This window comes from Ceratina calcarata, unplaced genomic scaffold (assembly GCF_001652005.2).
Source record: "Ceratina calcarata isolate Rehan_Ccalc_2016 unplaced genomic scaffold, ASM165200v1 scaffold334.2, whole genome shotgun sequence".
Lineage (NCBI taxonomy): Eukaryota > Metazoa > Arthropoda > Insecta > Hymenoptera > Apidae > Ceratina > Ceratina calcarata.
Window position 1 is genome coordinate 222,814 of NW_017156169.1, and position 26,969 is coordinate 249,782.

The following is a 26,969-nucleotide window of genomic DNA, read 5'->3' on the forward strand; positions in this document are numbered from 1 at the left end:
GTTTATTATTAGCAATATTCTTCCGACGTCTGATTTCTCTTTAAAAATGTGTTTCTAAAGTGCATAAACCTTTGGGATTGACTGTATAGCCAATACATCCTTAAATTCACTGGCTTAAAATTTCCGCTGTTTGGTCACGTGTGAGTCCCGCGTGGATACCCCTTGGCAAAATTTTGGATACATGCAAATTCTAAATCACTATAATTTTTCAAAAAACCCATGAATTAATTTAAAATTTTGCAGGTAGCTTTTTTATAATAACAGGAATCTATAATAACAAATTCAACGTGCTAGCATCGTTCAAGTATATAGCCTATGCAACTAGGCGTCCGTGTGTATGTCAAAGATTAAGACGCTCTCCGATGGTTACCGATTCTCATCGAATTCGACTGGCAAGGAATACTCGGTAGTGTCCTTAGACTCGCGACTATGTATACTCGGCGCACATTTCTCATCCCCAGTGCCAAGGCCTCCGTAGAAACGAAGGCAGAGTCGAGGCGACGGGTTTCGATCGAATTCGATCGATCCCAACGCGGCACGCTCGATCGTACGACTTCCTACCAGCGGCTAGCAGAACTGAAACTCACGGCGTTTCTTCGAACAGGGAAACTGGTCGTCCGGCCTGATGTCGATCGACCGTTAATCCGTACGATGTAACGACGCGCTATAAATAGAAAGGTTCGCCACGGTATTTGATAACGATCCGCCGCCGTGTTCCTCTCCACGAATCGGTCGAATCAATCTTTGGCCAACGCGATTCAACCCGACGACGACGACGCCGCGACGATACCACCGAGAATAATGGGTTGGCGCGGTGACGGATCGATATGCAGCTACCTATTATTAGATCGGCTCGGTGGACACTACGATTATCATCCGCGGACGTTATCGCGACTGGCTTCGCCTTGGCGCCGCGTCCTCCAGGCGTTATCCCCGACTGGCGAACGTTCGTCACCCGCGCTTCCTACCAGACGGCAACGATGAAAGTCACCCTCTACGATTATTTTTATTAAGGGTCAGAGAGCACTTAAAATAAAATATCTCGCGTCCGACTGGCAGCATATTTTTATATGTTTATTTATAAATCAAATGGTGCGAGAGCGTCTCGAGGATCCTTCGAGCTAAACGGGGCTCTCCATTCAGGCATCGAAATCGCGCACCTTCTGCTCGACAAGGCGTGCGGTCGGATTCGATGTGATTCTCGGCGATACGTACGCGCGCGTGCATAATACCAAGCATAACCGAGTAGTTTATTTATAACGTTGCGGAAATACACTCGGCGCGTTTATTGTAAAAAGGTTGTGTAACGCGCGCGGTTCTCGTACGTTACGTAACCGCGTACAAGCGAATGGGCGAGTTTCATCGTTACGCGTTTAATGCGACGCGAGTCCGGCCGATTCCTGGCATTGCGACTGTGCGACTGCACGCTTGCGACCAGCCAGGAGAACGCGCCGGCTGGAGGTCGGTATTTCAAGGAACGAACTTCTGCGATCCGTGAGAACCGTAAAGAACCAGCAAATACGATTCGAACAGGTGCGAAGCGAACAAGAAACGAGCTGTTTATCGATCGTCGACTAGTTTCGAATGAAAAAATGATGGCGATGATCGGTAAAGTGAATCGACTCTTGTCGCGTAAACGATTCGACGACAAGACCGGGTCGTGGGTAAAATGGAAGCAACTGCGGAAGAGACCCTGGCTGGGGATCGTCGCCGGGCTGTTCGGCAGTTGTGGGACGATTGTTTACTTCTTGAACGATTCGTCGGTGAAAGCGTCGGAGGGGTTGGAACCGATCCTGCCGAGTTACCCGTGGGCATTTAAGGGGCCGTTCACCGCGTTCGACCACGCGGCTCTGCGGAGAGGCTGGATCGTCTATCGGAACGTCTGCAGCACCTGCCACAGCCTCCAATACGTTCGTTTCCTCGACCTGGTCAACGTGACACACACCCTGGACGAGGTTAAAGATATCGCCAGCGAATACGAGGTCCCTAGAATTAACGAATGCAAAGATGTACGTGAAACGGTAAGACGAGTATCTAAAGAGTTTTAATGATCGAGTAGGTAGAAGACGGCCCCGACGACCAAGGAGAATACTACATGAGGCCGGCGAAACTCACAGATCCGATCCCGCCGCCGTATCCGAACGAACAGGCAGCAAGAGCCGCGAACTTCGGATCTTATCCAGCGGATTTGTCGTACATCATTTACACCAGGCACAACGGCTTCAACTTCATGTTCTCCCTACTGACGGGATGGATGGACCCACCGGCAGGAGTGGAAGTAGGAGAAGCGCAGTATTTCAACATCTACTTTCCCGGTGGACTGACGGGGATGGCACAAGTACGCGACGACTCGTCACGATACGGAACGGATTCGTGACGAAATGATTGGGTTCCTAGATGCTCTTCGACGGAATGGTCGAGTACGACGACGGGACGGTGGCGAGCCAGTCGCAGATGGCCAAGGACGTGGTGGAGTTCCTGTCGTGGACGGCGGCCCCGGAGCACGACACGCGGAAGATCATGACGGTCAAGGGTGTGGGCATCTGTCTGATAATGACGGTAGCACTGGCCTTCATGTACAGGCGATACTGGTCGCACGTAAGGAGTCGTCGACTGGCTTTCGTGCCGAATTGTATTACTCGGGAGCCGCGGCTACCGGCGCCGGTGCTCGGGTCGAGATCGGGTAAAAGAAGCTGAGACTCCAGCCGGTTTGCATGCTCGCACGCGGAACGCAGTAGCCGCGAAACGGGAATCGTACATGATCGTGGAAAACCGAGAAAGAAAACGGAGATTCGAATCGGGTCGGGTCGGGTCGGGTCGATTCGGTTCGGTTGGTAGCGCGGATGCAACATGTGCCACCGATAATCGTTTCGCAACGCGCGGCCTTGACGATGCCCGTATACTCGATCGGTCCGTCTAAAAATAGAAACCGTGCAACAAACGCTCCGTCCTACCTATCTCTCTCTCTCTGTCTCTCATTACCCTTCCTTCTCTCCCTCTTTACCCCGTGGTCGATGTTCATGAGACGAGCGACGGATCATGGTCGCGAGCGACGAGTAACGACGGTCGGTGATCTACGATCTATTTCAGATCGAAAGGACTCGGTTGCATGAGTCGTGATTTATTTTTACACCCGTACCCACCCTTCCACCTTCCAATGTACGCGTCGCCTCTTCCCTCTTTCCCGGAACCACGCGAATCGCTTCATCTCCGAATCAGCAGCGACGATCGCGTTAACAGTTTTCCTCCGAGCCGCGTCGATGATCTATGCGAGAACGTACGCGACTCATCTCGGCGGCTCAATGGCAACGAGCACGATACGGGGACAAGAGGGGAGAGGAGAGACGGCACGGATCGAAAATATATACCAAACGATGAATGAACCTCCGCGTTGACGTTGAGAGCGCGCCAGCGATTTCGCGATCAACCGTAAGAACAAACTTGGACCGTCGAAGGGTCCGGCGCGCCGCGGCGATCCTTTAACTCCCACGTTCAAGGCCGTTTTTAGCAACGAGATCGTCTCCGCTTCGTCGAGTCCCTTTGCGTCAAACCTGGGATGGCGAAAATTCTCGAGTCCTCTCGTAGTTATTTATTTTTAATAACCGTAGCTCGCATCGTATCGAGTCCGTTATCGTTGCCGTCACCATCATCGTTCTCCGATACACATCACGGTGTGACTCTGTGAACCTTCATTCCCACGCTGCTAGAGTAGCATTCAACCGCGATCACGGATCGCGCTCCCTTTCATTTCGTTTCGCCCCTGTCTAAGAATCTTCCCTCGCCAGCGCGCGAGACCGTCTCTCTCTCTCTCTCTCTCTCTCTCCCTGTTCGTGGTTCGCGATCGGAACGGTTTAATTATCGTGCGACTAACGAGAAACCGCGGATGCTGTCTCATCGTCGACTTACCTTTGGTTGCGACGGCGCTGGCACGCGCTTGCTCGCTGGACATTCTGTTCCCTCCAACATTCACCGAACCCTGCATTTACCGTCAACGCTGCAACGTCGCCACGCTCCCCTTTCCTGATCGCATGCGTCCCCTGCAACGCGAACAAGCAATGGTTTTGTACAGTTGTCGGGCGACGCGCGACGGTGGCCACGCGATCGCGAAATTAGGTTCTCCGCAAATACCGGAAGTAGAACCGTCGTCCACGTGAACCAGGCCGCGCGCCTTTTCACGCCCACTCTCGCCTCGTCTCGCCGCGTCTTCCCATCCCGAATCGTCTGTCTACATACGTGTGTATATACATATATATATATATATATATATATATACATCTATTCCCATTTACCCGGACTTATTCCTGTACCGCGCGTCGCGTGGCCCGCGTTCTCAACATAATTTCAACCTCCTTCGCTCGCAAACTCCAAGACCATTACTACCAACACGCTATGGGTGTGCACGCGCATTGTTTCTGCGTGCACGCTAAACAGTCGTCGGCCGTGAAATACCGCGTGTCGTTTACACCTAATTCTACGTAGAACTCTGCGACCTGTACAATTAATAGATAGATAATAACGAACGCTCGATACACGGTGTGCATCGATCGGCCGTGATACACCTGTGAGAAAATGGGACGAATAAAAATTCAGAGGCTGAAACAAATTTCAGTAGACAGTCGCCAGTAGAGAGAGTTGATCGAGGGGCTGAGTCGTCGGAATTCGAAACGGCTTGCGACATATTGTACATATTCATTCAGGCTTGTTCAATAATTATACCTAAACGGGTAGCAGACGATTTCTCTTATGAATCAAATCGTCTCGATTGTCGTTCTCCACGTTCAGTCGGTGCGCGGTTTCAGGTCCTGGAAAGGAATTAGGAAGAGCAGGTGAAAACAAGGAGGACAATGCTGGTGCTACTTGCCCGAAATTCGTTTGTTCGCGATTGAAACGCGAGCCGCATCGGTATATTTGTGGCTGGTCAGGTGCCGATCCTGTGTCAGCGTTCATGGTAATGACGACGGCGATGACGACGACGGTGACGATGACAATGAATGACGGCGGTGAACGATGACGATGGTGGTGGAGCTTGGATGCAGTAATGGTGGTCGCGGTGGTAGCGGTAACAGGTCAAAAGTCGCGAAAGCGGTGGTTGGAATCGGTTCGATCTCTTCGGGCGAGAGATCCGACTTCGGATCGCACGTTCGATTGTGTCCAAATAAGAAACATGGCAAGCTTCGAGCCAAGGAATTCGCGAGCGTTCGATCGATTCGCTGAAACTTTCGTGTGATCGTTCGACACGTGGCAAAAATGCGACGCGTAGATTCATGGAGAATCGGTTATGTATGTCGCGTTTGTGTACGTGTGCACGATCGCGTGTATATATATATATATATATAAGCGTGCATATATATGTCACTGCGCGCGCGTGAGGGAGAGAGAGATAAAGACAGAGATAGAGTAACGCGACGAGAAGGGGAGTGGGAGGTTTTGAACGATGTTGCGAGGGGTGTTGGGAGAGAGAGACACGGGTAGAGAAGTGAAAAAAAAAACAAAAGCGGAAGGGAAGATCGAGGATGAAAGCGCGACGGGGAAACTAGGAATAGAGAATAGAAGAAGAGCGCATAGAAGAGCTACCGAGGCGAGGAGGAACAGCAATGGTCGGTACCGCGCAAATTCACCAATACGAAGACTTACTGGTAACGCTGCCACACCTTCGGGGAGCACCTCGATGTCGTGTCTTGGACGATGCCGTGCACTGGGTAATCTCTGTTTCAGCACAGACACTCGTGAAACGGCGAACGGTTTTTCAAAAAGACACGGTGGTCACTCGCGAGGCACTCACGATACGCCTTACACGAAGCGTATATGCATGGCATGTACACACACGAGAACATAAAAACAATGCGATCGCGCTGCTACCTCGTCGTCGTTTGTTCAACTATAACAGCTCCTCGTCCGATTATTGCCAGATGCACTTGGTTTCCTTGGTAGCACGCATGCGTTCCGAGACACGAGGAACGTGTAAATTCGATTCTGCTGGTCGACGTTACGTCTCTTCTATACGGATAAACGCGAGCAGCCGCGATCGACAACGTCCTCACGCGTACGAACTACCTGTAAACGAAGACTGTCCGTCAACGCTTCATCACTCTCTGCGATCCCGCGATCCTATACCTACGCAACTACGCGAGCAACTACCGCTACCTCTAACCTACAACTTGGCGGATCGTCCACTCCAGGCTTGCCAACTACTCGTTGCTATATCTTCGACGATCTCGGACTCGAAAAGGATCGCCGCTGTACGCGATGACGTTGCAAGTGCTCTTGCTTTCTTTCTGACTTGCTCGCTTCCTTCCCTGCTTCCTTCCTTCCTTTCTTTCCTTTCTTCCTTCCTCCTCGACTGTCTCACCCTCCGGTTCATCTGGAGCGCTTGCGCCTCGCACTGTACAAGATTGCTTAACTCTGTGCTACATCTAACGGATGACGTTGTAAACTTCCTATCTTTTGTTCAACATTCAATCAGACAGTCAGCAAGCTCGCGATTGTTCGCGATGTGTCATCCGATAATTAACAAGATTCATTCTTAAATGGTGAAACAACTCCACTATTTGGATGTCACGAGTGACTACCAGTTTTACCTCCCTAGCCGGTCCGGTTTCTTTCAATACTCATGTGAGTAAAATCGCCTGGAACGATATCCTGCAAATCGCTTAGCATCGCATCATCGAGTACTAACCTCTTCGTCCATTCGTCTACTCCAGGTTTATGGTCTACTCGAGGAGTTCTTTCATACTTCTATTCTTAATACTACGTCTTCTAGACCGTCGAGATAGATCGTTACTATTCTGCATCGCACAGAAGATCGTGCGGTATTCCTTCGTTACAATGTCGTGGTGGTTCGGAAAAAAGAAACAGCAGAAGGACTCGACGGAAGAAGAACAACCGTCCGAACCAAACAATGGATTCGTGCACGTCTATCATCCAGGACCAGTGCCACCGAACGTCTCCCAAACACCTACTGGTTATCCTACCGGCAATTTGTACCCGCACGTTCCTCCAGTGGACGAATTCGGTCAACCTGTGTTCCCCGATTCGTCGAAAAACTTTAACCAAGGAGACAATGTCCATTATTTGCACGGTGTTCCCTTCAAGTTATGCAAACAATTAGAGAACAGTCTGAACGACGATTTCGAGATCGAGAAACTTAAAATTAGCGAAATTGTATCTCTTCTACAGAGAATAGAAGATGAGAATTATGATTACACTTTCTCATTGGAGGACAGTGTTGTTGCAGAAATGAACTGCACGAACGACTAATCGTTTATCGAAACTTGTGCACGACGTGCTACTCAAGTCTGCCTAATTTCTGTTGACCGCTGTATTTACCAGCAAGCTCAAGCTGGTACTTACCTCTTTGATGGCTTAAGAGTAACGCCTCGCGAAGATCACAGCTGTTGCACCTAACGCCTGTTCGCGATAGTTGTACATATCACGTATCTACAATGATTTTTATAGGTTGAACAAGAAAACAGAATCCTGTATGTAAATGCCAGCTGAACAATATGCGAGCACAAATTTATTTTCTGTTAAAACACGTTGTGTAATGCGTTTGCCATACGGCGTACCACTTGTTCGTCGATAGTTTTAAGTGTGCTTTATAATATATGTCACGACGTTGTACATCTGTAACATACATGTAATTTCAAAGCATCGACCGAGCAAATTCTTAATAAATGTTAAACATAACTGAACGATGTATTATTTCCATCGAAATGCAGCGTTCGTTGTTCATTCAAGGATCGACGTTTCATCGAACGTGCACTTTGATCGTTTATCGGCAAAACAAGCAGATGATGGTCACCATTGCGACAAGAAAAAGAAACGGTGTCCACGTTTTAAGGAAACCTAGAAAACTACAAAACGAGTGCATTCATTCAGGCCTGTTGAAATTCGAACAGCTCGGAGCTCTCTTACCTTACATACTTCCCATGTATAAGCATTAGGAATGCTAGTTTTACCATGTTCCAATTGGTTGAATTTTCATACGACATTAAGTTCAGAGCTGTGGCTACGTGAGAATGACAGTTGTCCCAGCACAAAATATGCTGCGGAGAAGACGCACCGGGTTATGAAAGAAGACGGGAACGGGACATGTTCGATCGTTCGAACAGGCCTAAATAGACACTGACCACTCTAGCCTTATAAATTTCACTGGCTTCTGCGACTGCAGAATCCCATCCCTGAACGCCTCCTTTGGCTTTCGTGAAATCTAACTGCCAATACTTCGTTGGTTTGCCAAACGTCATATCGTCTTCGGCTACGTGATACGGACCAGCGAAGTCACGTATCACGCCAGTGGACGTAGCAATGCCCATATGGCCGATGAACGGTAAAAAATACCTTGACAACGAAACGGAGGAAGCTAATTCGGAGAATAATATTCGGAGGGATACGGCAGTAACGATTTCGTGGAGAAGTGAAGATGCTAACCGGCGTGTACACATTTGTTAACATGAGCGCTAAAGCGATGCAGGTTACATTCCAATCTGTACTCACGTTAGGATCGGTAAAGGTGTCCAGACTATGCAAAACGGAAACCTTTGCCTGTCCGCGTTGATTGTAAGATCCATATTCGTACTATCTGAAAAATCGCGTTCTTCTGTCATCAATTCGTTCTTCTTCATGTTTTGTTATGACAGTGTATACATACGACATACAACAATGAAACCTATCCCTACTCCTGCTGTCACTATACTCCTCCATTATGCGTTATACATATACATACACACACGACATCACACTGATTGTTGCACAGTTTGCACATGGTCTGACATGATTAACCTGGCAATTCCAGCGTATTTCAAAACAAAATAAGAATTCGTCCGTAAATGTAAAAAATAAAGAAGAACATGAATAATATCAGAGTGATAACTTTCAAACTATTAAGAACTTATGCTACGAAACCTGATCGTGCTGGTATACGGAAGAAAGCGTATTTACTGAAGAATAGTGGGACTGATTTTGAGGATATCGATCATGAAGACGGGGGAATGTACGAAACAGATTTCAGAGACATTACTAAAAGCTACGCAGAACGCAAAAGGTTTGTACAAATATGTTGAATTACATTGCTCGTGTCTGGTGAATTCTTTAACATGAAAACTTGATGTGTATTTTTAGAGAAGAGCTAATAGCAAAGGAACGTCTGCGACAACGTATTGTAAAATCTAAAGTTTTTAAAGACAGCCAGCCTAGATTTCTTACATACGTTGAAAAAGAGCATATAAAAAAGCTGCATCAAAGTAATCCAGATGAGTGGACACCTGAAAGACTTAGTGAAAGTTTTCCAGCTTTACCAGAAACCATAAGGAAAATCTTGAAGGTGAACTGGGTACCAAAAACGGTGGAAGCTATTGTTAAGTATGATGAGAAAGCCATTGAGAATTGGAAGAATTTTAAAACTGGACGGTTAGCATTGAATCCTGCTTTAAAAGAACATTTAATGAAGTTTAAAGATAGAAAAATCAGTTTAATTGACAGAGAAACGTTACTAGAAAAGTTTGTACCACCAAAGATGGAGTTACCAGAACCTAAGAGTTCATTTTTTAGAAGTATCGTTAAGGACCCCACCGATCTAAAGAAAATTACAAGAGCTAGATTGATCTCTTCCGAGAATACGAACACGGATGACAAAAACAGGGTTAAAAGAATTGAAGAAAAATCTGTCGATGTGCTAGACAAAAAGATATGCGATAAACATTTAGATAGAGAAACAAACAACGCAAAGAAGTATAACAGCCAAGGGAAGACACTGAGTTTCGATGAATTTCTGAAACAAAAGATAAACAATCTAAATAAAACGACACCTGAGGAAAGGGAAACGTTGATAGCAACTTATAAGAAGCAGATAGAATCCACGAGTTTAAGTCCAAGTATGTTAAACGATAGTGCGAGGAATGTTACTGTTGAAAAGAAAGACAATGACGTTGCAAAGAAGAATTCATCCGATACAAGTGAACTGGCTGTCAAGAAAACTAATACGGAATCGAAAATATTAGCAAAAGCAAATGAAACGTGTTCCAGTTTAGATACCCATGTCAAAGAGCACATTTCATACATGGAGACAGATTATAATTACGTAAATAGGATAAGGATTCCCAGAAATGTATATAAGGCAGGCATGACGTACAGGATAAAGGACTGCTATTACGATGATGACGGAGAATTTTTGTACAGAGTACCAGGACTGAGAAGTTAACGGGACGTTTTTGATACCTGAAGATGCACATATGTGTATACATGTTTAGAACCTATGTACAGTAGTTATAGTCAAGAATAAAAATATACTCGAGACAATGTTTGTAATAATTAATTGCGTTTTATGGCATGCGTTACGAAACTTTGATTAAAAACAAAATGATATAATTGCATATGGTATCGAATTCGTATAGTTTATTATGAATCGACCCAATTTTTGTCGACAGATGTCCTCCCAATCCCCATCAGCCGCGCATATACTCGATGAAGATTTTCGATGTTGCAGATAAATCATTTGTAAAATGGTAAATAGTTTTAATTGATAAATGAACCTCCGTTCTTAATTCAGACGAAAACATGAACTAACCATAGTCGTTTCCGTTTCTCCACGTTAACACGGCTTTGTAAATCTTTTACTGATGAACCGGTCGCATTTTTCCGTTTCGTTCAGGTTACGTATAATCGGATGGCTTTCACGCTTTCCGTCTAGATAGTTGCATCATTAAAATTCTCAATTTACCGGGATTGACATCTTGCGCTTGTTATTTATCGAGTTTCGCAAGGGAGTAATCGATGAATTGAGTAGTACGAAAACGAAGGAACGTATTATTATAACATGGTAATAATTATGCACTGTATGCAAGGAATGACTATTCTTTCTTTTATGAGCATACCACTCGAAAAAAAGTTGTAATAAAACGATGACTAATGACATAATAACATTCTCGCATGGAAAGATTAAAAAATGTTGACACATAAAAGATTTCCAAGCCGTCAGACTCGAAGCGTGTGAATAATGTTACATTTCTAGTTTCAGAATTTTGCTGTATGTAGGGCTAGCCTTATTGGCATCACACGATCTGCGAGATCTAAAAGAAAACTTTACCGGGAGTGTCCAGTGATATACACTTGCAATGTTTTACTACGGTCACAGTTATCTCCCTCGCCAAATGTACACGGTCTGTCAGTGAGTATCAGCTTGAAACATGTTTGGATAAATGTACATTCGTTAAAGTTACATGCATTTCTTTAGATCAGATTCTATTCGAACCCAGCGAGAAGACCGAGCTTCTTCTCTCAGTTCCTTGAGAATATCAAGCAGGAAATGCAAAAGAATAAAGAGATGAAAGAGTCTTTAAAGAAGTTCAGAGAAGAAGCAGAGAAACTAGAGCAATCCGAAGCGTTACGTTCAGCTAGACAAAAGTTTCAAGCAGTTGAATCTGAGGCTAGTAAGGGATCCGAAGCTCTAAAGGAGAAATTAGGATCTCTGAAGGGCAAGGTAAAGGAGTTCGTTTCATAACGCTACGAAGTTCACGAGCATCACGATTATTAAATCAGTGGTGTTATTTAGGTGCAAGAAGTTTTGGAGGAAGCAAGTAAAACAGAATTAGGTAAGAAGGCCGGTCAACTGGGCGAGGGAATAACGAAGTCTGCGAAAGAGGCAGCGGAGACGATAACCGAAAAGAGTCAAGCTTTGGGTAAAACAAGCGCGTTTCAAACGATATCGCAAACCGCTGAGGTTGTGCGCGAGGAATTAGATCATCAAGGAATGCGTGGTAAACTGGATACGATCATAACCAGATTGAAAGATGTTGCTTGTATGTTGTAAGGATTTTCATCTTGAATCGGTAGGAAAGGTCTATGTTCCTCCAAAGAAATTGAGAAAGAGGAAAGACGTGGTGGAAACCGTAGACGACAAGATTGTTCAACCAAATACGGATGCTATGGGAGTCGAGTTACATAAAGACTCGAAGTTTTACCAATCGTGGCAAAATTTCAAGGTATCTTATCCAGACTAACGGCATACTGTAAGAGTCCATCGTCACTGTAATTCCCATTGAGTAATCGCGTTTTTTAAAGGATAAAAATCCGTATGTGAACAAAGTGTTGGATTGGAAGATCAAGTACGAAGAGTCGGATAACCCGGTGATTCGAGCTTCCAGATTACTTACAGATAAAGTCACAGACATCGTCGGGGGGTTGTTCCAAAAAACGGATTTATCGGAAACGCTGACAGAGATCTGTAAGCTGGATCCGAACTTTGAAAGAGTGCAGTTTATAAAATATTGCGAGACGGATATAATTCCAAACATTCTCGAAGCTATGGTCAGAGGAGATCTCGAAATTTTAAAAGATTGGTGTCACGAAGCTCCGTACAAATTAATAGCGCATCCGCTGATACAGGCGCAGAAATTGGGATACGTATTAGACAATAAGATCTTAGGTATTTCTTACGAGTATCTGCTATGATTCGCACGAGCAATTGTCGTGTAAATAAAAAGTAAAATGATTGTCTTTCAGATATCAATAACGTAGATTTAATAATGGGGAAAGTAATGGAGCAGGGACCAGTTTTAATGATCAGCTTTCAATGCCAGCAGATCATGTGCGTGAGGGATACCAAAAAGAAAGTAATCGAAGGAGATCCGGACAAAGTAATGCGAGTTAATTACATTTGGGTACTGTGCCGCGATCCTACGGAACTTAATCCGAAAGCTGCATGGCGTTTGCTGGACCTTAGTGCCACCAGTACTGAACAGTTTGTATAGTGTATAGCTTAGGTATGAATTTAATTACGAGTAAACAAAGGAAATTAATGTGAATACGTGGCTTGAGAGTGAGAGCGCGTTTTCCGATACCTATACGATCGACACTGAGAGAGAGGGAGAGAAGTAGAGAACCGCGACGTGTACATTAATTCATCGAGAAGTGGATTTTCACTCGTGTGACTTAAATTAGACATTATCTTTCAATTAAAATCCGTAGCTGAAAGCTACAGACATTTTATAATGTCTACAGAACCATTTGATCTATAGGTAATGAAAAATAAAACTAAGTTACGTTATGAACGCGCGTATTAACAGATGAAATATTAACGTTGCTGTACTCTCGTAACATGCTCGAACAATATCGCCGCGAGTCGTATTATTGAGAATATGTATGGAAAGTGAACAGTTGCTTACTTTTTAGTTACTATTATTTTTATAACGTCGAAACAACTAATAGTTCGTTATCGTAAATCGTTCGATTACGTTTTATAATCTTATTCGCGCGGGAGAACATACGCAAAATTTGAACGAACCATCTCTGTACATATTTAAATATTGACATTAAAATATAAAACGATAGAGCCTAGAAGATATTTACGTATGTCGAATGCCGAATATTTTAAATGCCGAGTCATACGGGGTGGGGATGTAAACATTTTGTGGTTTAACATAGAGCTGTACATAGTTGCATGTTCATGATATCACGATGCGATCAATTGTGTTTAATTGTTAATACGGTTACGTATTAATTGTTTTTTAAAGGCTAATATATCTGTAATATATACGATACGAAAATCGAAGTCATTTGTTGTCAAATTACTCCAACTTTCTGATCACAAGTGACAATGTAAAAAAACTAATTGTGTAAAAATAGAAACTATTTCGAAACAAATTGTTGCCAACTGTTTTTATTCATTGCCTCTTCCTGCCTCCTCCTCCTATTGTAGCAGATGTAGTATCGTAGGAACATGAAATCAGCATTCGTAAAATTCCGGGGAATCGCGGCTTCCTGCAAACTCGATTCACAGCTTAATCGTGTATGAAACATGGTATGAAACAATTAATGTTTACGCTATTTTTAAAAGTACGTCGCCATTTTCTCTCAATAATATATATGTATATATATACAACAAAAGTTAATTCCTTCCGGAAGCGAACGAACTCTTTTCTGATTGGCCCACACTCAGGAAGTTAGAATTTGATTATATACATACCTTTGTAAAAGTGTAAAATATCAAACGTTCACGCACAATTTCAACAGATCATAAAGAATATTTCACGATATACATTTTCATTCTATGTATTCATTAAACCATGCACTACACGTACATGCAGATATATGCATGTATTAAAAAAATGTAATAGGCGGACATACATGTATGCACATTATATGCGCACAATGCAATCATTGCATACGAACATGAATTTGAGAAATAATGACAGAAATTAAAAAAACCTGATACCCGAGTATGAAAATAAATTTTCCCTTCATTCGTGACATAATAGATAATAGATATTTGATATACTTAAAAATTTGAAGTAACGATCGCCATGGGCGGCACAGGGAAAAGTCGCCATGATGAATATTTGCCCTTCGCAACATCAGCGAATGTTCAGTGAACCGTTGGATCGTTACTAGAAACATCTAGACGATCGGTTGCTTTAAACGACGTTAGACTGGCACATGTTCGACAAATATTTCTATTGATACGAGAATTTGTCGCTAACTAAATAAATACAGGCCCCGTTGGTGTTTATGCATGTGTGCGAGAATTTTTAATGTATTTACGACGACGTGTGCGCAGAGCAGAGCTCAGTTCGCTCGCCTTCGGGAACACGTAACTCGTTGTTGCCTCAGAAACATGGCTGAACATCGTTTCGATGGTGTGGTGAAATTGTGTGTACAGAATTGTTAAAACGACAATCCAGAACTCTTAAACACGTTCATGCTATAGTAGAAAATGACGTCGATACACTTTGTCGTGCATCCGTTACCGGGTACAGACGATCAGCTAAACGATAGGTAAGCGAGAGAGCTGCTTCGTTATCGTCGATCCGTTTCCCCATTTGCCGAGTACGTATCCTTTTAGCATGTCCGTCTCCTCGTTGTATCGATACGATCCGTTCATTACTCATTTCTAAATATGCTTGCTCATACCGATTAGCATAGACGCGCTATGCCCTTTTTCGCCCGTCCCGAAAACGAATGTTCTCGTTGGTCTCCGAATAATATAACGTATGCTCCGTATCGTTCGAGTTTGTTGTCAGATCGTAATACGTTTCTATTAAATCGGGCTTGCGTACGGTACGTGATACACAACGCAAAACGGAACTGGAACGTCGTAACGTACCATCGTACGAATTGTTCCTCGCTGTAAATTATTGCCCGATGTAGCCAGCTTTACTTATGCACGCATGGAACATGGATACCTACGGAAATATATTTCCCCTCTTGTTCCTCTCATCCGTTGCGTTTCTAGGTTACAGGAATTGATAAAAAAACTGTTTTTTTTTAATACACGTAATTAATGGCAATCATGTTCGACGCGCACGATCATGTATATTAATATAATACTCCATTTTTACTTTGATTGTGCAATTTTTTCCTTATCCTATATGCACAGTACACATGTATTTCGTGTATTTATCTCACTTCACCAATTCAAGAATCATAATTCTTCCAATTGTTGCGATCATTATTATAATTCAACTGGTGCATACGTGTACACAACAATTTGTAATGAAATTTTCTATCGGTTTTATAATGTAATGAGATATGAACATGAATTTATATTACGTAATTTGAGAATGAAATGAACAATTTCTCTACTCATCATTTGTAACGTATGAAAGGAAATGATTAAATAAAGAACGAAACTTAATTTGAAAGAATACAGTTTCTACGCCTTCGTGTATCACTACTGTAAACGAGCAGTTAACTCGATATCGAAAATCTGTTTAGATTGAAGGAACTGGCAGAGAAGATCAACAGATATGGATTAACAGTACCAGCGTTTAATGGGCTGAAAGTCGCAGTGAAACAGATCGTGGTCGGTCCGACGCACATTGCCCTTCTCACAGAGGACCATAAAATTTGCAGAGTCGCATTTACAGTATTGTCGGACAGATTGGATTTGAGTAAAAATGAGAATAACAGAAAGTAAGCTAGAGATCATCGAAATCACCCGTTTCACACCGGATCAATGTGACACGCGTTCGTTGTTATCGTTATAGCACAAACAAGAACCATGTCGACAACTCAAATTCTGCGCCGAACGGAGGTAGTAGCAGCGGGAGCGGAAGCAGAGCAGGCATGTCCAGATCGCGGGCAAGAATTATGCGCGGCAGCTCTGCGATCCGCGGCGGCGGCAGTAGCGGAGGAAGCGGCAGTGGTGGAGGAAGCGGCAGCGGAGGCAGGATAGGCCCTCCGGGCGTAATCATGGGTGGAGGAAGCGGTAGCAGCTCGCGCTCTATCGCGTCCGTACCTGCTCCGTTTGTACCGGAAGATCTTATCACACAGGCTCAAGTGGTATTGCAGGGAAAAAGTCGTAATCTTATTATTAGAGAATTACAGGTTCGTCCTGCATCGAAACGCGTGCATAGTCCTTCGCGGACATCCAGGCCGAGTTTAACTGGTGAACTTTGTCTTTCCAGCGTACAAATCTAGATGTAAACTTAGCAGTAAATAACTTACTGTCACGCGACGACGAAGAAGGTGACGACGCGGAGGATACAGGAGACACTTACGTACCGGAGGATCTCATTTCGTTGTTAGATGGTGGTTTCGGTAACGAGCACTCCGTCATAATCGACGCCGATTCGATGTTCCCTGAAGACATGTTTGGATATACAGGAATGAGAAGGTATTCTTCGATCGACCACGTCCAAAACCGTTCCAAAGACTGGTTAGATTCACATTGGTTCTTACGTTCCCCTAGCCGAAGCAGCTCTTCGCGTAGAATAGGCAACGATCGCGAAAGCGAACGCACGTCTGAACGGGATAGGGAACGTGACAACTTCAGCAGATGGAGGGATCGTCAATATTGCGGGCCGCGACGTTGGATAGAATCTTCACAGAAGGATTCTTGGGACAAAGATCCTGGTAAAATACAATTTCAGTATGAGTCGCCTTTAATGTTTCTTTGGATTCTTCTCTACAATGGTAATGAAACAATCGTTTAGACAACAAGAAGAAAGAGCTGGCTTCTCAGAGTCCCCTATGGATATCAGAGGAGTTGGAATGGTGGCACGAACGTAGCAGCGATCTCGCTCCGCGTTTTGTACAAATCGCTTCGCTGTACAGTGAATTAATTGCTGTCTCTGCGGGGGGACAGTTGTATCAGTGGAAGTGGTCTGAACCTGAGCCATACAAACATCCAGAGGTAAAAATAATTAAGATAAGAAGCTGTTGGCTCGGTAATGGTTTGATTCAGATAAAATAATAATGTTTTTCCTTAAGAATCTGAATATACATCATCCGAAAGCTCCGTGGTTGGCAGTAACGACGGAGAAGATAGTAAATATATCTGCGACCGCGATTCGGTGCTCGATCAGTACTGAATCCGGTAAAGTAGCTACTTGGCTGGACGAGCTCGTAGGGCAAGTAGCTTCTCGCCTTGAACATCCGGCTCAAACGTTCACCGAATTCACGCTGGATAAAATAGTGTCCCTCCATACTTGTGCTCTTTACACTGTCGCTAAACTCGAAAGCGGTGCACTGTACTGGTGGTAAGTAGAACGATCGGGTAGTTCCTCTCAGCTAAAGATACAATAATCTTCGATTTTTCCACAGGGGAGTGTTGCCCTTTGCACAACGTAAGAAGTTATGGGAGAAGTATAAAGCTAAGTCGTGCAAACATAGATCGTCCACGGCATCCTCAAATGAGATCAGTTATGGCGCACACGTTTGTATGAAGAGTAGCCCGATATATCACCCTGGAGCGATAGGTGACTGTTCAAGAAATTACGTTTACGTTTTTATTTCCTCTTCGATTACGTGTAACATCCGTGTGTCTTGTTCACGTCTTTAGGATTCACGATTGCTAATGGAGTTCCGAAAGTAGGGCAATTGTTAGGAGCCGCTTGGAATTTAGACGCCACTTACAGATTCAAGATATTACCAGCTGGAGCTCATCTGCCAAACGCTAATGCGGAGAAACGAGAGACAAATGGAAACAACGGAACGACGGGCACTATCAATAAAACTAATCACAAAGAGACTGCCGATCGGCTCGACATGCCTCCTCCGCCGTCACCAGCCTCCAGCACGTGCAGCGATACTAGTATCACAACTAGTCATAGTAAGATTATTTATCCGTTCATTTAGTTCATTCTTTCAATTCGCACGTACTAAAGTCTGTATATTTATATGTTTTTTATAGACAGGAAAAAGCGTGTGGCACCTCGGAACGAAGAGTCAGAGAGAAAAGACGAGGAGGAGTGGCAGTTAAAAGACGTCGTTTTCGTGGAAGATGTTAAGGCTGTTCCAATTGGTATGATTTACTGAATAATTTCTTGAATTCCTATTGATATAGATACATTCGTTTCTTAATCTATAATATGTCCTGTTCTACTTTACAGGTAAAGTTATAAAAGTCGACGGGTGTTACGTTGCCGTAAAATTCTTCTCGAAAGATTCGAAGGAGAAAGAAATTAAGGAGAAGGACTTCAGCACGTCAGATTTTAAAGATCTGACCACCGAGGAGCTGATTAAATTACTGGCCGATTGTAGATTGTTGAGGAAGGACGAGATACAGGTAATTGAAATCTTGAATTTTGTAGAAAATTAAGATGTAGTTCTTGGAGTGATGTTTTGATCGTTTAGGTCGTGAAGACGTCTATGAATCCAAGAGCTCCGGATTGCTTCCAACGAACTCCCAGGAGAGTGAACATCGTTGAAGGATCGAACGACAGCATTCTGAGCATCGCTACTGACGGTCAAGGTAGGATTTCACACGGTTGGTAATATGTCCGAGGGATTGATATATTAATTAAGAAATCGATTGCAGGAATCCATGCGATAGTGAAAAGTGGAAATAAACTAAGTTACGTTATTTACAATTTAAGTACCGGAAGATACGTACAAGATTGTTACATACCTTCGGACGTATCTACGTTCATGGGAGCCCAGCCACAGAATATCAGTCTTACAAGCGCAGGGGAGGTAGGTTTCTCGTTTTCCGACAGCGGACAGGAAGTGTGCATAATTTCGTTATATCGCTTCTTGCAGAGCATCGAATGTTCCATGATACTCAAAGATGGGAACAATACCGTTTATCCGCTGGTGAAAGATTCCGCCGGTGCTATCCGTGATCCAAATTGGTTGGATTTAGTTCCAGTTCTCTGTATCGGTGGCTCGACCATCCCGATACCGAATTGCTCGAATCTGACCAATATGAAGAATCACGTTGCAGTCATCGCGTTGGCATTCGATAATCTTTTGCTGATGCCGCGTATCTTGAGATGCGACTACGACAGCGTCAAGCAGGTATTCTGCAATCTGGAACAAGATCATAGTAAGTATGATTGCATCTTTTACATTGTTCTGTCATCGGAAGGCATTGACGGAACGTTGGATTCCAGAAAACAATGCAGCACAGATTCAACAAATATTGATGGAGCGTTGCGACGGCAATCGCAATATACTGCATTCTTGCATTAGTATGTGTGCACCAACATCGAATAAAGAAAACGATCAAGGTACGTAAAATCTACCTTTCTCCCACAGATAATAACTTACAATCCGAGCTATAGCTGTAACTTCATAGATTCTGTTAAAGGTGTCGAACGCGAATTAGTTACAAACACAGTTGATGGCCCATCCGCGCCTCTCGAAGAACCCATTCCGACCCTGAGCTGGCCACCAGAGGCGTTTGATAATACTTCAGGGGAAGAAGATAGCTTGCTCAGTATTGGGACCGCTAGCATATCCATGATGAACAAAACAGGTGAAAATCTCTCGAACGCCTGTTCGTTCTCATTCTTTTTATGCACGTTACTAAAGGAAAGCTTGTTCACTTCAGGCGTTGGAGCGACATCGAACAATACTTACATCATAGACTCCGTCGAAAGAAGGAACAACGCGTTACTGATATTGAAGTACATGTGCGAGAGCAGCGTGCTGGCACCTCATCTAAAGGACTTACTCACGGCAAGGTAACAATTTCGATTCAAGGCAATTGATTATGTTGTACGTAATAATTTGAATTACAATTTGACGCGAATATTAAAAATTCGGCAGGGATATTCAGGGCCAGACTCCGTTGATGCACGCGGTATCGGTTCGCGCATATCACGCGGCTCTCATATTGCTGGACGTCATTCAGAAAGTTGGAAGAGATCAGAAAGAATGCTCGGCAATGATACTTCCCGCTGATGCCAACCCGGATCTGTCCCCGTTGTTCGTGACCTGTTGTAACGATACCTGCAGCTTCACTTGGACCGGCACGCAGCACATCAACCAAGACATCTTCGAATGCAAAACGTGCGGATTGACAGGATCCTTGTGCTGTTGCACGGAATGCGCGCGCGTCTGTCACCGAGGCCACGATTGTAGAATAAAGATAACTTCGCCGACGGCTTACTGCGATTGCTGGGAGAAGTGTAAATGCCGTGCGCTGATCGCGGGCCATCAGGGAGCTCGATACGAACTCCTGTGCCGTCTCGCGAATACCGATCTCGTCACGAAGATAAATTCACGGGGAGAAAGTATCTTGTTGTTCTTAGTCCAGACCGTCGGAAGGCAACTGATAGAACAACGACAGTTTCGCTCAGCGTTACGCCAGCGTTCGACGTCTGCGAGTCGCAAGGGAGCATCGTCCGATGGTTTGGACGCAGACGTGGATATGCCTGATCACGACTTGGAACCTCCTCGTTTCAATCGAAAAGCCTTGGAGAGATTGTTGAACGACTGGCCAGCAGTTCAGTGCATGATCATGTCGGGAGTCTCTGTAAACGGGAACGATCAACTGTTCGGCGATCAGGGCAACGTGTCTCGTCAGAGCGGTACCGCTCTCCTCGACAAGTTTACTCATTCCCTGTTGGTGAAATGCAGCGCGGAGATGCTGCACACGCTGCTCACGACTCTGATACGAGAACTGCAAAACGACGCGATACCTGGCCGGCAAGAGGAAGCCAACAACGTCGCGCGCCGATTCGTTCGTTCGGTGGTTCGTATATTCGTGATCTTTACGATAGAAATGGCACCGACCACGACTAAGCGAAGGAGCAACAGCCAAGCGTTGCAGCCGTTGATGAAGTGTCGCAAGGTTTTTCAAGCACTGATCAAGCTGGCCGTAGAGGAGTTGTGTGAGACAGCCGACGCGTTAATAGCGCCGGTGATTCTAGGCGTTGCTCGGCCGACGGCACCGTTTACCTTGAGCTCGAACGCTTTCGAAGTGATCAATGGCTCGGAAGAATTCTTCTCCATAGAACCGTTGATACCTCACAGTGGCGTTAGCTCTCAGACTCTAGATGCCACTTTACAGACGCAACAGGGAAACAACAATATAACTATTTCCAGAGATGTCTCCGCAATGGACGAGGCAGAAGGTGGCGAAGGTACAAGAAGAATAAGTGTATCAATTTATCACCTTTATTTGCATTCTCCGTCTGTGTATAATAAAATGATGATCGTGTTTGAGCAGAAGTTCCAATGGACGTGGACGGCGATATAAGCGAGCACGAGGAGTCTGGTGTATCTGGGAACGTTCCCGGTCAACCCCTAGGCGAGATGGACAGCAACGGGGGAGGCGTCGGCGAAGAACAAGCAGGAGACGGCGAATCGGACACGGAACTCGATCTGCTGGCAGAGGCGGAAACGGAATCGGACTCCGATGACAATCACAGTAATCAGGACGCAGCTTCTGCTCAAAGGAGCGTTCAGACCGGTGCTACGGCAGGATCTGACGGTGGAATGGGATCGATTTTGTTATTCCCGGAGGACGAATCCGGAGAATCTAGCCAGCAAGAGGACGACGAGAGCGAAGCAGGGGAGACCGATGAACAGGATAACGAAGATTTTCAGATTGGCGATGAACAGTTGGAACGCAGAAGGTAACAATGTTTCTTCCTCTCAAGTTCGATGCTCTTGTGCTCTCGTGTGCGCGACAAGCGTACGTAGAAAACACAGGTACATTGAGTAAGAGAAGATCTGTTTATTTATTTTTATGTCTCCAATCACGGTGTTACCCTGATCATTTCCAACAGCAGTTTTATTTTACCGGATCCTTATTACAGTGGCTCGTCTGGATATTTACATCGTAATAATCTCGCGCCCGTTTCTATGCAATGGGCGATACGTAATCGCGAGTCAAGTATGCGTACAGCTGGATTACGAGTAACAGGTGGCAGTAATCTGGTTTTCATTGACTCTGCATCTCTAAGACGCACTACCGCGACGTCCGCTGTCGCGGCCGCGCAAGAACCCATTATAATGGGCACTACCACAAGTTGTTTGGCGCGCGCTTTCGGAATTGTTATTCGACAGATAGCCGATCTTCTAGTTATGATGCAAGATTACAAAACGTTGGCACCGTCTTTGCCCCGATTGATGGAGATCACCCATCAGGACGCACTCAATCTTCAGGTACAGTTTTCTCACGGTCGGTGAAAACCGAGCAACGATGAACTGCGCTCGTTCTATTGAGCAGCGTGACAGTTTAAAGAACGAACTACCGTTGGGATCACACACGATATTTCCACAGATGTATCTCGAGGCACACTTGAAACCCACTTGGGATTGGTTGCTGACGGTGATGGACGCTACAGAGGCACAATTGAGATTCGGCGTATCTCTGACGCGTAGCGCAGACCCCACCCACCCGGAGCACCCGCTGAACAACGCTTCGTCGCTGTCCGGAGGCAATTTCTCCGGATTACTGAACACTGCTGCACTTTCGTTCACATTGCAATCTAATACAGGTCGGAATCAACGTGGTGGTATCGCTACGAGCTCCAATATCTCCACTCCACAAGGTTCTCCAAGACTCATCGTTGGTTTTACAGGCGTTGGCGAGCCTTCGAGAAACAATAGAGAACGCGAGGGTAATCTTATTTCTCCATGTATATGTTCAAGGACTGATTCAGGAGTAAAATATATTGAACGATTGGTAGAACCATATATTTTCTTTAATTACCTCTAGATGAATCAGTTCTAGAAAAAATCAACCGCACGTTTGTCCTTCGTTTCTCAGTTAGGCTCTAATCGATGTTGTCGATGCACAGGTGGCGATTTGTACTTGGCGAGACGTGAATTTTTGTCCTATTGTCTGTCCTTAATGCGCGCCCACAACAACGAACACAGGGATAGCTTACCAGTGTTAGACGTTTCCGCCCTGAGACACGTGGCATACGTATTCGACGCGCTAGTGTATTACATGCGTTCGCTCTCGGAGCCCATGTCGTCGCGAGGAAGATCACAAAAGGAATCGTCCAGCTATTCCGGTTGGAACGATCAGGTTTGTATTTTGAATTGCGATTTCAATCGTGACGAGAGGGAGAGAGAGAGAGAGAGAGGATTATACGAGGATGATCGTTTCGATTGCAGGATGAAAATGATAACGACGAGGGCGAAGAGTACAGTTCCCCGGTTCCTACCACCTTACAGTCGGACTCTGTCGACTATCCAGATTTACTGCAGGTCCCCGTCTCCGGGACTGCATCGGGGAACGATAATACGAACAAAAGTACATCTAAAGGAAGAAATCACCCATTTTTGCAGAGATCAGACTCGACCCTGTGCCTCGGTTGCCCTCCGATCGATCCTTTCGATACTGCCATGAGCGAGGCGTTGCCGTTGGCGGACCAACCGCACCTGTTACAGCCTCATTCGAGGCGGGAGGATCTTTTCGGTATACCGAAGCAGCCGGCGGCCAGCGCGGGTGATAATCAAAACCCGTTAGAGGGATTGCCTACGAGACTTAGCCTGTTCGCCCGCGGCGCCGAGAAGCGGAACGCTCCCACGCCGTCGTTCAGCCAAATTATACAAAGACCCGCCTTCCCATCGTCCGATCCGAAACGTATTCCCGTTACGGACGCTTCGAAGCACACGGTAATGTTCAACTTTGCACAGGAATGCCGGTTGAACTTGTATGAATTTCCTGGCATTCTCGCATTTTCCTCCAAGCTTCTGTTTTATTTCACTGAATTACTTTTACTTCAGCCTGAACTTCGTTCTATCGTTGCAAACGATTCTATTATCGTTCTTTCGTCCTCGTTTGCAACGATAGAACGTCTCGCTGCATTTTTGCTAAGCATGCACGCATAATATGCCTGTGCCGTAACTGTGTAATCTCACGTTGGCAAATGAAATTGTAGGAGAAGGCAAAATCGTTTACTCCGACGAACGATAATCACACGCTCGTCGCGGAGCAAATTGATCGAGCTCCGATTATCGTTTCTACTAACAATCAAAACGATCAAGCAACAGGAAGTACCAAAATTAATAAGGATATAAGTAAAACGAATAGAAGCGTTATTGTTAGAGCTGGAACCGTGTTGGTAAATATTCGTGATGTTGTTCTTCTCGTTGTCCTTTGAAAATTACCATAAGAAAAAAAAACAGATTAGAGATCATATATTCGTGTACGAAATCAGCACGGAAAGAAAGATCGTTAAGCACGTTTGTTGGCGAACAGGATAATGAATCTTATGTTTCAATCTTTAAAGGAGTCGAATGCGAACAAACCTGGCGGGTCGGATACGATGAACGAAGCCCCGCAAAACGCCTCGGAAGATGCAGATGCATCTAATTCGAACGAAGCTGCGTCCACGGCTCAAGAGCAGGCCGAGACGAGCCCGGTCTCTTCTATCGGGACGAATATATCTCATAACATTTTACTGGGCCGTTGGAGCTTGTCCCTCGATCTGTTCGCACGAGTTTTCATGGAGGATGTCGCGTTGGAGGCTGGCTCGGTCGTGTCCGAGCTAGGCGGGTTCTCGGTGAAAGAGGCCAAATTTCGTAGATACATGGAGAAGCTTAAGAATGCACAACAAAGAGACATCAATTTGTTCAAGGTAATAAACGTGACTTGAAATACGGCTAACCGGCTATCGGTTACATTACGAGCACAATCTCTGTAACTGTGTCAATCTTCGATTAAGGTTGAACGGGACAGAACGCAACTGTTGGTGCAAACGATGAAGGAATTGAATATGCACTACCACTTATACAATAGACGCCCCTCGAGCGCTCCTCCTCTGGCAGTGCATCGCGTTAAAGTAACGTTTAAGGACGAGCCTGGTGAAGGCACCGGAGTCGCCAGAGGCTTTTACACCGCAATCGCAGAGGTTCGTATCGTTGCTACACGCGTAAACCTTGTACTCAGTGTTTAATGGTAACAAAAGTAAACGTGTAATTTTCGCAGGCGTTACTGGCGAATGAGAAATTGCCTAATCTAGAAGCAGCGCAAGTGGGATATAATAATAAGTACGCGCAATACAAAGTTCTCCATAAGCTGAAGAGTATAGATCGTGATCGTGATTTAAGGCGACAGGTAAGAGTAACATGGACATTTGTTCGAAACGAATTCTGTTTGTATTTACGAGAAATAACTTTTATTACAGAATCCTCGATCCTCCGGGAAGTGCCGTGAGACGCGTAGAGCATTGTCTCTTGAAGCTCGCATGTTCAATCCCTCCAGTTCTGTCGAAGGAACCAGCAACTCGGGGGCCGGTAGCTCGTCGTCCAATTCCCACCCAATACCTGTCAGCCATCCGAACAATGATCACTTGACTATGCATCAACAACAACTCGGGGACAGGCTGTACCCAAAGGTGCGTAGCCAATTACAGTCAATCAAGGATGGCACTCCTACAAATCGAAGACCACTTCTTTCCTCAATCGAGTCATGCAGGCCGAGCCACCTGAAATTACTGTTATTTAATTAAAAGACGATGGTCCTTAATAGTTCGCATGCATCTCGATTCGGAAAGAGTAGTCATGAAGAAAAAATTATTACGCTATATTTATTACCTTGTTTCTAGGTTTACGCTTTGCAACCGACATTGGCTGCTAAGATAACTGGTATGCTGTTAGAGCTGTCCCCAGCGCAGCTGTTGATGCTACTAGCTTCGGAAGACGCTCTACGGCAGAAAGTAGACGAGGCATTTGAATTAATTAACAGTTACAGTCAAGAGTCAGCGAAGGAGACGTTATTAGATCTGAACGTGTTCAGCTTGATCGCGCACTGCGGCACGAATAAGAACATAATCTTGGACAACGCCGAGGACAATGCTCCTCTGTTCTATTCACCGGGAAAAAGAGGTTTTTACACGCCGCGACAGGGAAGAGCCAGCTACGAGCGTTTGAACGTATTTAGAAACGTCGGCAGGTTTGTAAAGACGAGACATTTAAAGTAGGATAGAACAGGGTAAAAATCGTCGATTACACCGATTGATTACATTTCTCTCTAGACTCATGGGTCTCTGTCTGCTGCAAAACGAGCTGTGCCCAATATTCTTGAATCGTCACGTGTTGAAGTACATCCTAGGAAGACCGATTCGTTTCCATGACCTTGCATTTTTCGATTCAGTAACTTATGAAAGCCTAAGACAGATAGTTAATCTTTCCGAGACTAAGGGCAGCAGCCTGTTCTACGATCTCGACCTCACGTTCAGGTAAGCCCGTTCGTCAGACGTCTTAACCATCGATACTGAACTTTCCGTTCGAATTGCCATAAACGTCTCGCGCATTTTATTCTAGTATTGATCTGCGCCCCGAGGAGGGTGGGAAATGGATCGACCTTATTCCTGATGGACGCGACATAGAAGTAGACGCTAGCAACGTTTACGATTATGTACGGAAGTACGCGGAAGTACGTATGATAAAGGCGCAGGAGAAGGCTCTGCAGGCTATGAAAGAAGGGGTGTTCGACGTGCTACCCGAAGGTGCCCTCGACGGTTTGACCGCTGAGGACCTGAGGCTGCTATTGAACGGTGTCGGTGACATAAACGTTTCCGTTCTGATATCGTATACTTCGTTCCACGATGAGTCGGGGGAACCGGCAGACAGATTGGCCAGGTTCAAGCGATGGCTGTGGTCCATCGTTGAGAAAATGTCTCATTCGGAGCGACAAGACTTGGTAAGAGATTCACATTACGGCGTATCACCTTTCATATTAAGGATGTATTGGCTATACAGTCAATCCCAAAGGTTTATGCACTTTAGAAACGCATTTTTTAAAAAGAAATCAGACGTCGAAAGAACATTACTAATAATAAACA

General features: G+C 45.0%; 8 protein-coding genes across 24 annotated transcripts in view; 5 read left to right on the top strand and 3 right to left on the bottom strand.

Annotated features, from left to right (window-relative positions):
• HDAC4 (histone deacetylase 4) overlaps positions 1 to 5,722 on the bottom strand; it is a 20,970-nt gene extending 15,248 nt beyond the window's left edge. For 6 of the 8 annotated variants that reach the window (XM_018024447.2, XM_018024448.2, XM_018024456.2 and 3 more), the window contains exons 1-2: positions 5,635 to 5,722; positions 3,907 to 4,037 (exon numbers count right to left, since the gene is read on the bottom strand). In XM_018024447.2, coding sequence (XP_017879936.1) covers positions 3,907 to 3,982 — 76 coding nt within the window. In that variant the 5' untranslated portion in view covers positions 3,983 to 4,037; positions 5,635 to 5,722. The remainder of the gene's footprint in view (positions 1 to 3,906; positions 4,038 to 5,634) is intronic. The other 2 variants (XM_026813467.1, XM_026813466.1) reach the window with 2 other exon arrangements.
• LOC113464328 (cytochrome c1-2, heme protein, mitochondrial) lies at positions 544 to 3,900 on the top strand. Its single transcript, XM_026813475.1, has 3 exons — positions 544 to 1,982; positions 2,060 to 2,338; positions 2,398 to 3,900. Exons 1-3 carry the CDS (start codon positions 1,377 to 1,379, stop codon positions 2,695 to 2,697), a joined length of 1,185 nt encoding a protein of 394 aa, XP_026669276.1. The 5' UTR covers positions 544 to 1,376; the 3' UTR covers positions 2,698 to 3,900.
• LOC108624879 (uncharacterized) lies at positions 5,413 to 7,691 on the top strand. Of its 2 annotated transcripts, none has more exons than XR_003389154.1 (2): positions 5,413 to 6,612; positions 6,702 to 6,792. XR_003389154.1 is itself a non-coding variant. In XM_018024468.2 (2 exons), coding segments are annotated over exons 1-2 (558 nt in total). In that variant the 5' UTR covers positions 6,336 to 6,610; the 3' UTR covers positions 7,258 to 7,691. The 2 variants fall into 2 exon arrangements, 1 of the variants encoding a protein (XP_017879957.1); XM_018024468.2 differs by having other exon boundaries at positions 6,336 to 6,612; positions 6,702 to 7,691.
• On the bottom strand, positions 7,475 to 14,350 carry LOC108624880 (transmembrane protein 222). Of its 3 annotated transcripts, none has more exons than XM_026813477.1 (5): positions 14,273 to 14,350; positions 8,497 to 8,581; positions 8,130 to 8,340; positions 7,915 to 8,045; positions 7,475 to 7,853 (listed from the first exon to the last, which is right to left on the bottom strand). In XM_026813477.1, the coding sequence occupies exons 1-5, from the start codon at positions 14,322 to 14,324 to the stop codon at positions 7,772 to 7,774; spliced, it is 561 nt and encodes a 186-aa protein (XP_026669278.1). In that variant the 5' UTR covers positions 14,325 to 14,350; the 3' UTR covers positions 7,475 to 7,771. The 3 variants fall into 3 exon arrangements, with proteins under 3 accessions (XP_026669278.1, XP_017879958.1, XP_017879959.1); XM_018024469.2 differs by lacking the exon at positions 14,273 to 14,350 and adding an exon at positions 8,658 to 8,837; XM_018024470.2 differs by lacking the exon at positions 14,273 to 14,350 and adding an exon at positions 8,651 to 8,834.
• LOC108624878 (uncharacterized) lies at positions 8,797 to 10,296 on the top strand. Its single transcript, XM_018024467.2, has 2 exons — positions 8,797 to 9,043; positions 9,121 to 10,296. Exons 1-2 carry the CDS (start codon positions 8,850 to 8,852, stop codon positions 10,196 to 10,198), a joined length of 1,272 nt encoding a protein of 423 aa, XP_017879956.1. The 5' UTR covers positions 8,797 to 8,849; the 3' UTR covers positions 10,199 to 10,296.
• On the top strand, positions 10,420 to 13,638 carry LOC108624866 (mitochondrial import inner membrane translocase subunit TIM44). Of its 2 annotated transcripts, none has more exons than XM_018024435.2 (7): positions 10,420 to 10,502; positions 11,009 to 11,164; positions 11,231 to 11,476; positions 11,549 to 11,753; positions 11,830 to 11,978; positions 12,058 to 12,421; positions 12,499 to 13,546. In XM_018024435.2, exons 1-7 carry the CDS (start codon positions 10,500 to 10,502, stop codon positions 12,744 to 12,746), a joined length of 1,371 nt encoding a protein of 456 aa, XP_017879924.1. In that variant the 5' UTR covers positions 10,420 to 10,499; the 3' UTR covers positions 12,747 to 13,546. The 2 variants fall into 2 exon arrangements, with proteins under 2 accessions (XP_017879924.1, XP_017879925.1); XM_018024436.2 differs by lacking the exon at positions 10,420 to 10,502 and adding an exon at positions 10,576 to 10,816 and having other exon boundaries at positions 12,499 to 13,638.
• Positions 14,351 to 14,424: 74 nt separating the features above from the next.
• hyd (E3 ubiquitin-protein ligase hyd) overlaps positions 14,425 to 26,969 on the top strand; it is a 15,035-nt gene continuing 2,490 nt past the window's right edge. Inside the window, exons 1-31 of one of the 6 annotated variants that reach the window (XM_026813463.1) lie at positions 14,425 to 14,769; positions 15,709 to 15,906; positions 15,981 to 16,320; positions 16,401 to 16,848; positions 16,929 to 17,128; positions 17,206 to 17,474; positions 17,539 to 17,693; positions 17,777 to 18,046; positions 18,128 to 18,238; positions 18,327 to 18,502; positions 18,571 to 18,688; positions 18,755 to 18,909; positions 18,976 to 19,261; positions 19,329 to 19,445; positions 19,514 to 19,693; positions 19,769 to 19,901; positions 19,987 to 21,305; positions 21,392 to 21,800; positions 21,984 to 22,332; positions 22,451 to 22,667; positions 22,752 to 22,790; positions 22,971 to 23,203; positions 23,293 to 23,796; positions 24,063 to 24,245; positions 24,414 to 24,761; positions 24,849 to 25,034; positions 25,112 to 25,240; positions 25,311 to 25,520; positions 25,731 to 26,077; positions 26,160 to 26,363; positions 26,449 to 26,827. In XM_026813463.1, coding sequence (XP_026669264.1) covers positions 14,708 to 14,769; positions 15,709 to 15,906; positions 15,981 to 16,320; positions 16,401 to 16,848; positions 16,929 to 17,128; positions 17,206 to 17,474; positions 17,539 to 17,693; positions 17,777 to 18,046; positions 18,128 to 18,238; positions 18,327 to 18,502; positions 18,571 to 18,688; positions 18,755 to 18,909; positions 18,976 to 19,261; positions 19,329 to 19,445; positions 19,514 to 19,693; positions 19,769 to 19,901; positions 19,987 to 21,305; positions 21,392 to 21,800; positions 21,984 to 22,332; positions 22,451 to 22,667; positions 22,752 to 22,790; positions 22,971 to 23,203; positions 23,293 to 23,796; positions 24,063 to 24,245; positions 24,414 to 24,761; positions 24,849 to 25,034; positions 25,112 to 25,240; positions 25,311 to 25,520; positions 25,731 to 26,077; positions 26,160 to 26,363; positions 26,449 to 26,827 — 8,274 coding nt within the window. In that variant the 5' untranslated portion in view covers positions 14,425 to 14,707. Of the gene's footprint in view, positions 14,770 to 15,708; positions 15,907 to 15,980; positions 16,321 to 16,400; positions 16,849 to 16,928; positions 17,129 to 17,205; positions 17,475 to 17,538; positions 17,694 to 17,776; positions 18,047 to 18,127; positions 18,239 to 18,326; positions 18,503 to 18,570; positions 18,689 to 18,754; positions 18,910 to 18,975; positions 19,262 to 19,328; positions 19,446 to 19,513; positions 19,694 to 19,768; positions 19,902 to 19,986; positions 21,306 to 21,391; positions 21,801 to 21,983; positions 22,333 to 22,450; positions 22,791 to 22,970; positions 23,204 to 23,292; positions 23,797 to 24,062; positions 24,246 to 24,413; positions 24,762 to 24,848; positions 25,035 to 25,111; positions 25,241 to 25,310; positions 25,521 to 25,730; positions 26,078 to 26,159; positions 26,364 to 26,448; positions 26,828 to 26,969 lie in introns of all 6 variants that reach the window. The other 5 variants (XM_018024472.2, XM_018024473.1, XM_026813461.1 and 2 more) reach the window with 5 other exon arrangements.
• LOC108624888 (protein bunched, class 2/F/G isoform) overlaps positions 25,742 to 26,969 on the bottom strand; it is a 7,395-nt gene continuing 6,167 nt past the window's right edge. The window contains exon 4 of the mRNA XM_026813473.1: positions 25,742 to 25,829. The gene's annotated coding sequence lies outside the window, so the exon portion shown is untranslated. The remainder of the gene's footprint in view (positions 25,830 to 26,969) is intronic.